Source organism: Sebastes umbrosus, chromosome 6, assembly GCF_015220745.1.
Source record: "Sebastes umbrosus isolate fSebUmb1 chromosome 6, fSebUmb1.pri, whole genome shotgun sequence".
NCBI classification, from domain to species: domain Eukaryota; kingdom Metazoa; phylum Chordata; class Actinopteri; order Perciformes; family Sebastidae; genus Sebastes; species Sebastes umbrosus.
The window spans coordinates 7,645,150-7,661,288 of NC_051274.1; the positions used below are offsets into that span (position 1 = coordinate 7,645,150).

Consider the following 16,139-nt stretch of genomic DNA (forward strand, 5'->3'; position numbering starts at 1 on the left):
TTACCTTTGACCCTCTTGCTCATATATCTGCTGCACAGAGGATTGTGGGTCAGAACAGCCAGAAAAGCGTGCTTACTTGCATTCTGCAAAATGCGACCAGATGTAGTAGGACATCCTGGTATTTTGGCATACTGCATTTGACATACTATGTATTGGGACATACTAAATCTTTTTCTGTCATTCTAAATAGTATGGTAGTGTGGGTATTGGAACGCACAGAGATACAATTCACAAGCACTGCTTCCTGGAATGAATCATAGCTTGATAACCCCTCCCTCCTCTTCCTGCTCTCAACACAGACTGCTCCACGCTGTCGGTTTATTTCCTTGTTCTCTCCCCTTCAGATCTACAGTTTGAAGATGGGTGTAACCAACATGGTGGTGTAGTGCAAGAGCTGACAGGCCCCATTCACTACATAACACATGTTGTTTAGATCAGAGTTCAACCTAGTTTTCCGTTATAGGGAAGTGAAACTCAGACAGTCGCTGTCACTGAGAGGTGAAATGGCGCAGAAAGGAGTTCAGCTGGATCGGGAAACCTTCTTTTGTTCCATCTGTCTGGATCTACTGAAGGATCCGGTGGCAATTCCCTGTGGACGCAGCTACTGCATGAACTGTATTAAAAGCTTCTGGGATGGAGAGGATGAGAAGAAGATCTACAGCTGCCCTCAGTGTAGGCAGACCTTCACACCGAGGCCTGTCCTGCTGAAAAACACCATGTTAGCAGTTTTAGTGGAGGAACTGAAGAAGACTGGACTCCAAGCTGCTCCTGCTGATCACTGCTATGCTGGACCTGAAGATGTGGCCTGTGATGTCTGCACTGGGAGGAAACTGAAAGCCTTCAAGTCCTGTCTGGTGTGTCTAATCTCTTACTGTAAAAAACATCTTCAGTTTCATTATGAATCACCTGCCTTTGACAAACACAAGCTGGTGGAGCCCTCCAAGAAGCTCCAGGAAAACATCTGCTCTCGTCACGACGAGGTGATGAAGATGTTCTGTCGTACTGATCAGCAGTATATCTGTTATCTCTGCTCTGTGGATGAACATAAAGGCCACAACAACGTCTCAGCTGCAGCAGAAAGGACTGAGAATCAGAGAGAGCTGGAGGTGAGTCGACTCAACAACCAGCAGAGGATCCAGGACAGAGAGAAAGATGTGAAGCTGCTCCAACAGGAGGTGGAGGCTGTCAATCGCTCTGCTGATAAAGCATTGGAGGACAGTGAGAAGATCTTCACCGAGCTGATCCGTCTCATGGAGAAAAGAAGCTGTGATGTGAAGCAGCAGGTCAGATCCCAGCAGAAAACCCAAGTGAGTCGAGTCAAAGAGCTTCAGGAGAAGCTGGAGCAGGAGATCACTGAGCTGAAGAGGAGATATGCTGAGATGAAGCTGCTCTCACACACAGAAGATCACAACCAGTTTCTACTCAACTACCCCTCACTGTCACCACTCAGTGAATCTACATCCAGCATCAATATCCGTCCTCTGAGCTACTTTGAGGACGTGACGGCGGCTGTGTCAGAAGTCAGAGATAAACTACAGGATGTTCTGAGAGAGAAAAGGACAAACATCTCACAGACAGTGACTGAAGTGGATGTTTTACTGCAACAACCAGAGCCCAATACCAGAGCTGGGTTCTTAAAATATTCACGAGAAATCACACTGGATCCAAGCACAGCAAGCACACGTCTGTTATTATCTGAGGGGAACAGAAAAGCAACATTAATGAGAGAAAAACAGTCTTATTCTAGTCACCCAGACAGATTCACTGGATATTATCAGGTCCTGAGTAGAGAGAGTCTGACTGGACGTTGTTACTGGGAGGTGGAGTGGAGAGGGGGAAGCGTTTATGTAGCAGTCGCATACAAGAGTATCAAGAGAGCAAGGGGGTCGAATGAATGTGAGTTTGGATGCAATGACAAATCTTGGGCGTTAGATTGTGACCAAAACAGTTATAGATTTTTGTACAGCAATGTTAAAACCCCCGTCTCAGGTCCTCAGTTCTCCAGAGTAGGAGTGTACCTGGATCACAGTGCAGGTATTCTGTCCTTCTACAGCGTCTCTGAAACCATGACTCTCCTCCACAGAGTCCAGACCACATTCACTGAGCCTCTCTATGCTGGACTTAGGTTTTATTACGATTTTGGAGACTCTGCTGAGTTCTGTAAACTGAAATAGACAGAAGTCATTTAAGGGTTCAATTCTGTGTTTTAACTCTTAAACTCATGTTGTGTCCATGTTTGTTGCTGAGAGCTGATTGTTGTGTCATTTCTTCACTACACAGAGATCAGCTGTCAATCAGACATTACGGCGGTACTTTGACATCTTCTCATCAGTTGTTCTGTAAATGTTTGAGTGTCTTCAGGTGGTGCTCCTTCCTGTGTCTGTTTCACTGCTCATGATGATGTTTGTTCACCTGAACTGATATTTCTCTGCATGAATATGTAAACTTCTCTGTGCTCTAAAAGATATTTTGTTCTTTCCGCTTTGTATTGACATTTATTTGTTTGGCAGACCTATGAGCTTTATAAACCTGTAATTAACATGATCATAATCAATAAAGAGATACTTCATTATTCTCGTTCACATCGCTGAGATTCTTGTCAAACAAACTGATTGTGATGATGAAGTGAATCTGAACATGAGATCATTGAACAACAGTCATTTAACAGACTTTACTGATGGGATGTGTGAACAAACTGAAGGTTTATATAATCAATAAACAAATATGAACAAAGTATTTTCTTCCTGTCTTCATTCCAGGGTATCATACAAAGCTGATGGAGAAAATGTGAAACTAATATGAGAGAATAACTGAGACAGTGTTTCCTTCTGAAACACCACAAAGTCCAGTGTTCATGTTTAGAGTCAGTCAGTCTCTGTCCTTTCAAATAAAACAGTTTGTCACAGAGAAATAAGCAGTTTTCTATTAATTGCTGCTTTTTTCTCTTTATTTTCTTTGTGCACTTAGTCAATAAAGAGGATTTATTACACAGACTTAAAAACTGTTAAAACAGTCAAATTAATTTGGTGAAATTTGGGTTTGAGGGGGTTTTGTTGAGTCCTGACACACATGAGACAACAGATATTGTGTAGATGATTCTCTGCATTTGGTTACAAATATTTTAATGTTGTTTAATCAGAATTCAAGACATCAGAGAAAATTTAACCTACAGCCTCAAATCTCACATTCCCAAATACTATTTACAACCTGAGAACTGATATTATAGTTATATTTGTAAAGTGGAATCTCCTCTCTACCATCTTTCCCGTTTGACCTGAATGCAGCATCAGTGTTACAGGGTGTTACTCCTGTGAACAAACTGACATAGTGTGATATTACATAGATTTAAATGTCTCTTTACTGATGTTGTTTGAAGCTGCCAAAGGCACAGTGAAGTTTTGACATGTCTTCCTGCAGTGAACATCACAGCAGGTTAACAAGAGAAATGTGAAACCTGATGCACAACACAAGAGGGCGCCCTCATCCTGCTAACCAGGGATGTAGTGGAGGTTAAAGCACCTCTACTCAGTTTGTCTGCATGTTTTAAACCATGTTTTTAAGCCCATCAGAAACTTTCTAATGTTTCATACATCATGGTCAGGGGTGTGGGACTTCTGTTAGTCAAAGTGAATTCTCCTTTTTTAGTTAAAAAAAACACCAGAAATGAGTGATTTTCCTGGTGATAGTTTGGCTTGTGTCCCTCACTAACCAAGGCGCTTACTTCATTTCACTTTTTAAAAACCTCACCTTTTTTTAAAGGGACTATTTGTAACTTTCAGAAATGCTTCTTAACAGCGACACCTGTGGCCGTGAAATCAACGAAAGTCAGCGTCGGGCTCGCGCTTGCTCGCTCTAAATATACCTGAACGAGCATCGCTCAAAACAGTGAGGCGACACACGTCACCTAAAACCACAATATCACTCTATATTTCAGCTGCTTGGCAGTAATGTTAGCTGACCAGACGAAGGTCTCTCCATGAACATGATTTAGATCTGATCCTAGTGTTGGCTTTTCCTGCCTAAGTGCAGGCTGAGGCAGCGGGGCTCTGCAGCGTGTCTCCCTGCTCTCTCCGCCCGCAGCCGGAGAGAGCAGAGGAGACACCGGCACCCGGTCGGTAACGAGAAGACAACGTAAAGCTCCGTCACTTCACAAGACAAGGAAAACCTCTGTTGGTCTGGAGGAGCTGCAGCAGTTATTTCTGCACAAACCTCCCCTGTGCATTCACTAGATATTCTCAGAGCTAAACTAACTCTTCTGCAGTGAGGAGTGAGCACGCGTTCACGTTGAGAAGTGGAGCGAGCTGAGCTGTCTGAATGAAGGAGAGCAGGCAGAGGAGGAGGGTACAGCGGCTACACGCGAACGCGCATGTGTGACGACCCGCTACATTTATACGCTTACAAAGTTACAAATAGTCCCTTTAATGTTTTAACACTGTTCTAGTATATTTTCTACTAACTTTGCTTTTTTTCCTGCCAGCTACTGAAGTTCAGGTTGACCACAGTGTGTTTGGGTTGTGTGTCAGAAAGTTATTCTCATATTAATGCTTTTTTTGTGAAGAATTGTGTTCAATAAATATCAGTAGTGGAGGTTAAAGCACCTCAACTCAGTTTGTCTACAGTTTCAGTTAAGAACATATTTTTATTCTGGTAAAAACCTTTGTAGTAAAAGTGCATTGTGTCATACATTATGGTAAATGGTGTTAAAACCGATATTAGTTCTTTAGGTATAGTTATTTAGTGAGGAACCATACTGTCACTGAGTTAATGCACCACCCTGCCAGCACGCTCTGTGACCCAAATCAAACACACCAGAGATGTTGCAGACCAAGGTTATTATAAGGTTATTTTATTTATGTGGATTAGTAATGCTTGATGCACGTGGTGTCCATAGACTTATTTATTGTTCGTTATTTTAGTTTAATTGTCTGAGTTTTGTCTTTTTTCTGATTAATTCTGAAAAGGCTGCTCTGAGGAAGGCTGTTGTTTAGATATAATTGATGCTGCAAAGTGCGTCAATAGAGATATAATTTAATTGTTGGTTTGGACATCAGTGCTCTGTGGTGTGATGTTGCTTCTCTAGTGTGTACATTGACTTTTAATGCAATTTATTTTGTAGCCTAAAGGCGTAACAGTAGTATTGAGAACTTTGATCAACAAAGGAACTGCAGAAGCAGCTGATCTGTTTCAATCATGTCTTTCTGGATTCAGAGTTTCAGCAAAAAGCTTGTTTGATCAGTAAAAGAAAACTGAACTGAATTTGAGGATGAGTCAGAGAAATATGGAGCCATCACCAAGAAGTATTTTAAAACTAAAAACTTAAATGTTTTCAAATGTGGAGCAGGTTTTAACCGAGGCTTCGTTGTAAATGAGGAAACAGAGGCTTTGTTCCAAATCGCATACTTTTTACTTTTAGTACATACTGCAGCTGTCCTTACAAAGTACGCACTGTTGCATGCAGTATTGGGACATACTACTTCGCCTTGACCTTTGACCCTCTTTCTCATATATCTGCTGCGCAGAGGATTGTGGGTCAGAACAGACAGAAAAGCATGCTTACTTGCATTCTGCAAAATGTGACCAGATGTAGTAGGACATCCTGGTATTTTTGGCATACTGCATTTGACATACTATGTATTGGGACATACTAAATCTTTTTCTGTCATACTAAATAGTATGGTAGTGTGGGTATTGGAACGCACAGAGTTAAAATTCACAAGCTCCGTGTAGCACACAGCTCCTATCACTATAATTATACTGGACCAGAATCAGAAGATACCAGACTCGAACAGGAGGCATAAAGAGTTATTTGCAATATGAAATGACCACACTAGACAAAAAGCTATGAACAGGTACCATGTATTTAAAAAAATAACAAACAAAATAAAATGAATACCCGTGAGTTCAGTATACAGATAAATTCCACAAAGATGCTTCAGTTTCATCTCAGCAACAAAATATTTCTTTTATCACACTCTGGGTTTGAACCACTGAGTTTTTACCAGCTATTTTTTTCTGACTGGGTGCACCCTAATATCAATAACTCAAAATCTCAATTCTCAATATTTGGATCAAACATTCAATGAGTAACAACATTAAAACATTTACCCGGTTCAATATTATCACTTCTCAACTTGTTTCAACCTTACAATAATTCAATATTAACTGTTCCAGTAATAGACATTGTTACCAAGGCATCACAACACACCATATCAATAACATGAATATTCAGTCTATTTACTTTAACCAGTGTGATGGTTAAAACTCAGTCCTTTCACCAGGACAGGGAATGTGTTTCAGGGAGCACGAAGAGGGTAAATGTTTTCAAGTCAAATAAATAAAGGGTTAAGTCAGAGTCTGGGGTTTGAGGTTGTGCACGGGATGCTGGGAGTTGAGTGTAAAGGGTGGTGTAGCCTTGTACAGTTTGTGATGTTTACCCTACCGCCATGACAGAAGAGGGGTAAGGTTGACAGTTCTTGGCTCTGGGATCTTCACTCCAGGGATCTAGAGGTCTCGTCTGGGTTAGCTCGCCATCAACTTTGAATCACTCCAAAAAACCTGACCTGCAGTTATTCACATGGCCAGAATTGTTCATGAATCAATTGCATTTCTGATTCATCAGGAATGAATAATTCCTTTAACTTCAACAACACATATTCATATAACGTAGATTTTACAATCAACATATTTTAAACAACCTTCACGGTACATGAATTACAAATGAAACTGAGGTAACATGAGACTGCATTTCTATCTTAACATAACATACTTTTTAAATAAAAGCAAATAATGTTACATGAATTCTAAATTATACAGTGTAAACCTGAGACAATACTAATGCCTTCTTCTATGTCTGTCTTTTTATTTAAATCAAATTCACTATACCATGAAATAAAATACCTGACAAAACATAACTCATGTTGCTTCAGTATAGGGGTGGGCGATACATCGAATATAGTCGATGTATCGCGGCTTGTCCCACGCGCGGTATATAAAATGATTATATCGCGAACATCGACTACAAATTGTCACGTAATGTTTTTAAGCCACCCCGCCGGCATGAGACTCGCTTTGACGTTTCCTTCTCTCTCCTCCGGCTCCCTCTCACAGACACAATTACACACGTCACAGTCTCCAACTCCATCCAGACCACCACTCTCCTGGGCGAGTGTGTGACGTATTCGGCCAGCATGTTTTTGTCTATGGAGGGAAGCAGCGGAGAGGAGGAGCCCGAAAGAACTGAAGCGGCAAAGCGAGTATGGTAGCGAGAACACGACATAAGCAACGAGAACCAGCCCAGAGGCAAAGGACTCTGGCTTCCTCGCTTTCCAAAGCAATCCCATATGACAAAAAAGTGCAAAATGCAAAGAAAACATGGCCGCTGTAAACTGTAGTTGAAAAGCCCGGATTCAAAAGACTCATTAAGACACTTGATCCAAATATGAACGTCCAGCTAACAGAACCAAAGCTGTGAGCCTGAATAAGTGGACCAGACTGCAGTTTTTGGCCACAGGCTACACCTCGCAATTGGTGAGTCTTTCTACACTAGTGGGAAAATAATATTTTTTATTATCAGCGATGTTATAACAGCTTACTATTAAACATAACAATAAGTTACTTTACATTTATTACACGCCATTAAAAACGGTGTGTGTGTTATGTATTTATCAAAATAAACTGGAAAAACAAAGTTTGGAAACTTATGTTTGGTCGATTATTTCTCTGTTGTTACAATGCTAATTGGCATTGTATTTTACATCGTTGGAAAGCCTGTTTATTTACCTTCGCAATGATGTCCAACTTGTAAGGATCATGCATTTGTGGGATGAGCAGCACAGCTGAATATGTGGGGAGCGCCCAAGAAAATTTTGCCAAAATGCTCCGTCAATGGTAAACAGTGTATTCTCCTGTTGGTATTGACTCTTGTTTTGAGTTGTTTGGTGGATTGGATGATTGAACTCTCTATCAGTAACAAGGAACAAACAAGACATATTGGCAATTTTACACTTTATTCATTTAATACACCGTCAGGAGCCTCAGTAGCGGTGGAAGATCCATACGCAGCCACAACAGCCTGGCACCTCCTCCTCATGCTGGTCACCAACCTGGTCACACGTTGCTGTGGGATGGCGTTCCATTCCTCAACCAGGATTCGTTGCAGGTCAGCCAATGAGGTTGTGTTGGTCACTCTAACACATACAGCACGCCCAAGCTGATCCTACAAGTGTTGAATTGGGTTGAGGTGTGGACTCTTGGCAGGCCGTTCCATTCTCTCTACTCCCACATTGTGGAGGTAGTCTGTGATAACCCTGGCTCTGTGGGGGCGAGCGTTGTCATCTCGGAGGATGAAGTTAGATCCCAGATTGTGGAGATATGGGATCGCCACTGGCTGCAGAATCTCATCCCGATATCTCACTGCATTGAGATGGCCTTCAATGATGACAAGCCTTGTTTTGCCATTGAGGGAGATGCCGCCCCACACCATGACACAGCCCCCACCAAAAGCTGTTACTCCATCGGTTCAACAATCAGCATAGCGTTCTCCACGTCGTCTCCATACTTTGACCCTGCCATCCAACTTTGGCAGACAGAACTTGGACTCATCACTGAACATGACATTCCCCCACATGTTCAGGTTCCATTGTCTGTGTTGTCGACACCAGCGCAAATGGGCCTGACGGGGAAGGGCAGTCATTGCAGGCTTCCTGGTAGCCTTATGAGAATACACTGTTTACCATTGGCAGAGCATTTTGGCAAATTTTTCTTGGGCGCTACCCACATAATCAGCTGTGCTGCTCATCCCACAAATGCATGATCCTTACAAGTTAGACATCATTGCAAAGGTAAATAAACAGGCTTTCCAACGATGTAAAATACAATGCCAATTAGCATTGTAACAACAGAGAAATAATCCACCAAACACAAGTTTCCAAACTTTGTTTTTCCAGTATATATAAAGCATGTATTGCCAGATAACTATTTGGTTAAAGTGAATACTGTTGGATACTGTTTTGTTCAATTTAACTTGTGATTTCCCCCTTTTTGCATGCAAGATTAAAATAGTTCAAACAGAAACCACTAATGAATATAAACAAGAATGTTTTAATGCAGACATACAGTGTGCTGCAGGGACTACAAGAATCATCATATTGGTGTGATTGTACGTATCAAAGGTTTAAATCAAGCATTTATGAAATGCTTAGAGGATATTTGAAAATATCGCGATATATATGGTGTATCGCGATATTGCCTAAAAATATCGCAATATTATTTTTAGGCCATATCGCCCAGCCCTACTTCAGTATTAAACAGTTCAGTAGCTTTACTAGCCAGAGAAAACATTGAGCAATTAAACACTCTTTATGTCACGTTTTATATTCGTCCCAGTGCAGCTTTCATTTAGTTGAGCTCTACAACAGTCAGCTAAATGCACTGTTCATAGCTTAATGCTAAGTCTGTTAACTCTGGGCCTTTTCACTTGAACTTGCCAGCTTAGCACATCGTGGCACAGCACTTCTTTATTACAGCGACTCAACGATTCGGGAGTTTCTCTGTGTCGCTCAGCAGCTTTCAGTGAGCAGGGCCTCTCTCACACACACATCTACGAGCTTATAACAGAGTTCAGACTGTTACCATTCTGATTTGACAACGTTATATTGTGTTTACTGTTTTATCTGAGCTATATTGTTACAACAGTGTCTCTCTAACGTTTCAGTAGCGTACACTGTCTAGCCTGCCTAGGGTGCAGTAGACCTGCTCTCTGATTGGCTAAGGCAGTTCCGTGTTGTTAACTCTTTGTGACCTGGGTTACACAGAGGCGACTGGAGGCGGCAAACAGTCGGCCTTCATCGCTGCTGGTTCTTTGGTGTTTGTTTGGTGCATCTGCGTCTTTAAGAATTTTAATGGTATGATGAAAATAACACATTTGAGTGTGATCTCTGTTGATTAGCTGTGAAAATGCTGTAAAAACCCCAAACAAACAAAAGTTTATCCATGTTACTGATTCATGGATTCATATTAATCAACAAATTAACTGCAGAAGCAGCTGATCTGGTTCAATCATGTCTTTCTGGATTCAGAGTTGCAGCAAAAAACTTGTTTGATCAGTAAAAGAAAACTGAACTGAATTTGAGGATGAGTCAGAGAAATATGGAGCCATCACCAAGAAGTATTTTAAAACTAAAAACTTAAATGTTTTCAAATGTGGAGCAGGTTTTAACCGAGGCTTCGTTGTAAATGAGGAAACAGAGGATATGTTCCAAATCGCATACTTTTGATTTTTTAGCACATACTGCAGCTGTCTGTACACAGTACGCACTGTTGCATGCAGTATTGGGACATACTACTTCACCATGACCTTTGACCCTCTTGCTCTTATATCTGCTGCACAGAGGATTGTGGGTCAGAACAGCCAGAAAAGCATGCTTACTTGCATTCTGCAAAATGCGACCAGATGTATGTAGTAGGACATCCTGGTATTTTTGGCAAACTGCATTTGACATACTACGTATTGGGACATATGTGATAGGTAGAATATTATATGAGGAAAGCTGATCAGCTATAAATAACTTCGAGTAATAAAAACAGTTATAGTGACATAAAAGATTAATTAATTGTGAAATGGGTCATAAAAACATTTAAAAGGTTTGAGTGTTCGAAACAGTCTTTTTAAAAAAGATTAAAAACACTTTAAAAACATTATTTTGGTTAAAACCTCTCTAAATGTCAGAATATGTCCTATCTTCCTGTCCATCTGTGATCTACCTGTTAAGTCTGTTCAGAGATTGATTAGTAGTACCTGCCGAGGCCTGAAGGGGAAGCTCGCGACTATGGTGCCTCATTCTCATGAGACTGCAAGAGAGTAGGCGTCGTGTCAAGAGTCTCAATACAAATATTTCCCTATTCAGGGCACAACACATACTAAATCTTTTCCTGTCATACTAAATAGTATGGTAGTGTGGGTATTGGAACGCACAGAGTTAAAATTCACAAGCTCCGCTTCCTGGAATGAATCATAGCTTGATAACCCCTCCCTCCTCTTCCTGCTCTCAAACACAGACTGCTCCACGCTGTCTGTTTATTTCCTTGTTCTCTCCCCTTCAGATCTACAGTTTGAAGACGGGTGTAACCAACATGGTGCTGAAGTGCAAGAGCTGACACGCCCCATTCACTGCATAACACATGTTGATTAGATCAGAGCTCAAGCTAGTTTCAGTTATAGGGAAGTGAAACTCAGACAGTCGTCACTGAGAGGTGAAATGGCGCAGAAAGGAGTTCAGCTGGATCGGGAAACCTTATCTTGTTCCATCTGTCTGGATCTACTGAAGGATCCGGTGACTACTTCCTGTGGACACAGCTACTGCATGAACTGTATAAAAAGCTTCTGGGATGGAGAGGATGAGAAGAAGATCTACAGCTGCCCTCAGTGTAGGCAGACCTTCACACAGAGGCCTGTCCTGCTGAAAAGCACCATGTTAGCAGTTTTAGTGGAGGAACTGAAGAAGACTGGACTCCAAGCTGCTCCTGCTGATCACTGCTATGCTGGACCTGAAGATGTGGTCTGTGATTTCTGTACTGGGAGGAAACTGAAAGCCTTCAAGTCCTGTCTGGTGTGTCTGGTCTCTTACTGTGAGAAACACCTCCAGCCTCATTACGATGTAGCTAAATTAAAGAAACACAAGCTGGTGGAGCCCTCCGAGAAACTCCAGGAGAACATCTGCTCTCGTCACGATGAGGTGATGAAGATGTTCTGTCGTACTGATCAGCAGTGTATCTGTTATCTCTGCTCTGTGGATGAACATAAAGGCCACGACACCGTCTCAGCTGCAGCAGAAAGGACTGAGAGGCAGAGAGAGCTGGAGGTGAGTCGACTCAACATCCAGCAGAGGATCCAGGACAGAGAGAAAGATGTGAAGCTGCTCCAACAGGAGGTGGAGGCTGTCAATCGCTCTGCTGATAAAGCAGTGGAGGACAGTGAGAAGATCTTCACCGAGCTGATCCGTCTCATGGAGAAAAGAAGCTCTGATGTGAAGCAGCAGGTCAGATCCCAGCAGAAAACCCAAGTGAGTCGAGTCAAAGAGCTTCAGGAGAAGCTGGAGCAGGAGATCACTGAGCTGAAGAAGAGAGATGCTGAGATGAAGCTGCTCTCACACACAGAGGATCACTACCAGTTTCTACTCAACTGCCCCTCACTGTCACCACTCAGTGAATCTACATCCAGCATCAATATCCGTCCTCTGAGCTACTTTGAGGACGTGACGGCGGCTGTGTCAGAAGTCAGAGATAAACTACAGGACGTTCTGAGAGAGAAATGGACAAACATCTCACAGACAGTGACTGAAGTGGATGTTTTACTGTCACAACCAGAGCCTAAGACCAGAGCTGGGTTCTTAAAATATTCACGAGAAATCACACTGGATCCAAACACAGCAAACACACATCTGTTATTATCTGAGGGGAACAGAAAAGCAACATTAACGCTACAAAATCAGTCTTATTCTAGTCACCCAGACAGATTCACTGGATGTTATCCAGTCCTGAGTAGAGAGAGTCTGACTGGACGTTGTTACTGGGAGGTGGAGTGGAGAGGGGGAGGAATTCATGTAGCAGTCGCATACAAGAGTATCAGGAGAGCAGGGGGGTCGGATGAATGTGAGTTTGGATGGAATGACAAATCTTGGGCGTTAGATTGTGCCCAAAACAGTTATAGATTTTTGTACAACAATGTCGAAACCCCCGTCTCAGGTCCTCAGTCCTCCAGAGTAGGAGTGTACCTGGATCACAGTGCAGGTAATCTGTCCTTTTACAGCGTCTCTGAAACCATGACTCTCCTTCACAGAGTCCAGACCACATTCACTGAGCCTCTCTATGCTGGACTTAGGTTTTATTACTGTTTTGGAGACTCTGCTGAGTTCTGTAAACTGAAATAGACAGAAGTCATTTAAGGGTTCAATTCTGTGTTTTAACTCTTAAACTCATGTTGTCTCCATGTTTGTTGCTGAGAGCTGATTGTTGTGTCATTTCTTCACTGCACAGAGATCAGCTGTCAATCAAACATTATGGTGGTACTTTGACATCTTCTCATCAGTTGTTCTGTAAATGTTTGAGTGTCTTCAGGTGGCGCTCCTTCCTGTGTCTGTTTCACTGCTCATGATGATGTTTGTTCACCTGAACTGATATTTCTCTGCATGAATATGTAAACTTCTCTGTGCTCTAAAAGACATTTTGTTCTTTTCTGCTTTGTATTGACATTTATTTGTTTGGCAGACCTATGAGCTTTATAAACCTGTAATTATCATGATCATAATCAATAAGGAGATCCTTCATTATACACATCGCTGAGATTCTGGTCAAACAAACTGATTGTGTTGATGAAGTGACTCTGAACATGAGATCATTGAACAAGAGTCATTTAACAGACTTTACTGATGGGATGTGTGAACAAACTGAAGGTTTATATAATCAATAAACAAATATGAACAAAGTATTTTCTTCCTGTCTTCATTCCAGGGTATCATACAAAGCTGATGGAGAAAATGTGAAACTAATATGAGAGAATAACTGAGGCAGCTTTTCCTCCTGAAACACCACAAAGTCCAGTGTTCATGTTTAGAGTCAGTCAGTCTCTGTCCTTTCAAATAAAACAGATTGTCACAGAGAAATGAGCAGAGTTTTCTATCAATTGCTGCTTTTTTTCTCTTTATTTTATTTGTGCATTTAGTCAATAAAGAGGATTTATTACACAGACTTAAAAACTGTTCAAACAGTCAAATTAATTTGATGAAGTTTGGGTGTGTGGAGGTTTTGTTGAGTCCCGACACACATGAGACAACAGATATTGTGTAGATGATTCTCTACATTTGGTTACAAATATTTCAATGTTGTTTAATCAGAATTCAAGACATCAGAGAAAATTTAACCTACAGCCTCAAATCTCACATTCCCAAATACTATTTACAACCTGAGAGCTGATGTTATAATAATATTTGTAAAGTGGAAACTCCTCTCTACCATCTTTCCCGTGTGACCTGAATGCAGCATCAGTGTTACAGGGTGTGACTCCTGTGAACAAAATGACATAGTGTGATATTACATAGATTTAAATGTCTCTTTACTGATGTTGTTTGAAGCTGCAAAAGGCTCAGTGAAGTTTTGACACGTCTTCCTGCAGTGAACATCATAGCAGGTTAACAAGAGAAATGTGAAACCTGATGCACAACACAAGAGGGCGCCCTCATCCTGCTAACCAGGGATGTAGTGGAGGTTAAAGCACCTCTACTCAGTTTGTCTGCATGTTTTAAACCAGCCATTCTCAATCCGGTGTGCCGCAGAGCGCCATCTAGTGGGCCGCGGAGGCAGTGGTACTAGATTATTTTTTTATTATTATGTAGCAAAGTGAACAGGTAAAACCTAAAGGAGGTAAGATGCCAGCTGCTGTAAAACCAAAGCCTATTGAAGGAGGCTGAGACACGGGCGGACACGGGTCTTGCATTGGGTATAACACATGCGCAGTGTAACTGGAGCTGCGGTCGTGCGTTGCGATTGGCTCAATTTCGGCGAGTGCAGAGCAGATATTACTGCGAATGTGCGGTACCCCGAAGGCGCGTTGATTAAGTGTGACCCAACCTCCTTCAATAGGCCTTGTGTAAAAACACCAAACATCATCAGGTAGAGACAAACGTGTTTGCCACTGTTAGCTAGCTAACGTTCTGGGATGCAGTGAGACAAAATGGATCGGTTTTTAAAGCGAAAAAGTGATGTGGGAGACAACCCTGCGCCAGTAAAAGCTTCGAAGCGTGTGGTGAGGAAATATGAGAAGTGCACACATTTGTGGAAGAGCAGCACTCCCCTCTTGCTGAGCATTACACTGATGGTAACTTTTGTGCAAAACTGGCCTACTTATCAGATATATTTGACCAGTTAAATCAGCTCAATATATCAATGCACGGCAGAAACAGCACAGTGTTTTTGGTTTCAGACAAAATTGAGGGCTTCAAGAAAAAACTTATTCTGTGCAACAGAAGAGTCAAGGAGGGACGATTTGACGTGTTTTCACTCCTCAGTGAAACTTTGGAAGCCACTCCTCATGTCAACATATCCAGTGTTATAACCCAGCATTTGACTCAGTTGTCGGGAAAGTTTGCAGACTACTTCCCAGAAGATGCACAAGATGGAAACCTTTAGATTTTGGACCCTTTCTCTGTGGATCCTGCTTCAGAAGACATAGCTCTCTCCACTGTGTTGGAAAATGAACTGATGGAACTATCAGCAGACAGCAGCCTGAAGCTTCAGCTCACACAAGTAGACCTTGCTTCATTTTGGATACTGGCTGCCAGTCAATATCCCTCTCTGTCAAAACGGGCAATCAAATTTCTGTTGCCTTTCACCACCACCTATTTATGTGAGTCAGGGTTTTCCATTGTGACTGTCACAAAATCAAAGGCAAGGAACAAACTGAAAGCAACTTTGAATGCTACTCTGCGTGTCAGCCTCTCACCCATCCCACCACGACTTGATCTCATTATTTCCCAGAGGCAAGCCCAAGTGTCTCACTGAGGGTAAGCAGAAGATGTATTTTGGTCATCACAGCTGACAGTGGCATAACACATATCTACAGCCCAGTTTATTATTTGTTGTATAAACATGTTAGGTTTTTTACTCATTTATTTGGGAAGGTGGTCCTCGGAAATGTTTTGACAATCACAAGTGGGCCTTCAGTTGCAAAAGGTTGAGAACCCCTGGTGTAGATGATTCTCTACATTTGGTTACAAATATTTCAATGTTGTTTAATCACAATTCAATACATCAGATTTAACCTACAGCCTCAAATCTCACATTCCCAAATACTATTTACAACCTGAGAGCTGATGTTATAGTAATATTTGTAAAGTGGAAACTCCTCTCTACCATCTTTCCCGTGTGACCTGAATGCAGCATCAGTGTTACAGGGTGTGACTCCTGTGAACAAACTGACATAGTGTGATATTACATAGATTTAAATGTCTCTTTACTGATGTTGTTTGAAGCTGCCAAAGGTTCAGTGAAGTTTTGACATGTCTTCCTGCAGTGAACATCACAGCAGGTTAACAAGAGAAATGTGAAACCTGATGCACAACACAAGAGGGCGCCCTCATCCTGCTAAC

General features: G+C 41.8%; 2 protein-coding genes across 2 annotated transcripts; both read left to right on the top strand.

The window, feature by feature from the left end:
* The first annotated feature begins 469 nt into the window (after positions 1 to 469).
* Positions 470 to 2,736, top strand: LOC119489285 (tripartite motif-containing protein 16-like). The gene has a single exon (XM_037771521.1). The coding sequence runs from the start codon at positions 504 to 506 to the stop codon at positions 2,172 to 2,174; it is 1,671 nt and encodes a 556-aa protein (XP_037627449.1). The 5' UTR covers positions 470 to 503; the 3' UTR covers positions 2,175 to 2,736.
* Positions 2,737 to 11,169: 8,433 nt separating this feature from the next.
* LOC119490657 (tripartite motif-containing protein 16-like) lies at positions 11,170 to 13,314 on the top strand. Its single transcript, XM_037774174.1, has one exon. It carries the CDS (start codon positions 11,256 to 11,258, stop codon positions 12,924 to 12,926), a length of 1,671 nt encoding a protein of 556 aa, XP_037630102.1. The 5' UTR covers positions 11,170 to 11,255; the 3' UTR covers positions 12,927 to 13,314.
* The last annotated feature ends 2,825 nt before the right edge of the window (positions 13,315 to 16,139 follow it).

Bases quoted from the DNA above. Each gene is read 5' to 3' on its own strand.
- LOC119489285 (XM_037771521.1), top strand. From the start codon at position 504: ATGGCGCAGAAAGGAGTTCAGCTGGATCGGGAAACCTTCTTTTGTTCC.
- LOC119490657 (XM_037774174.1), top strand. From the start codon at position 11,256: ATGGCGCAGAAAGGAGTTCAGCTGGATCGGGAAACCTTATCTTGTTCC.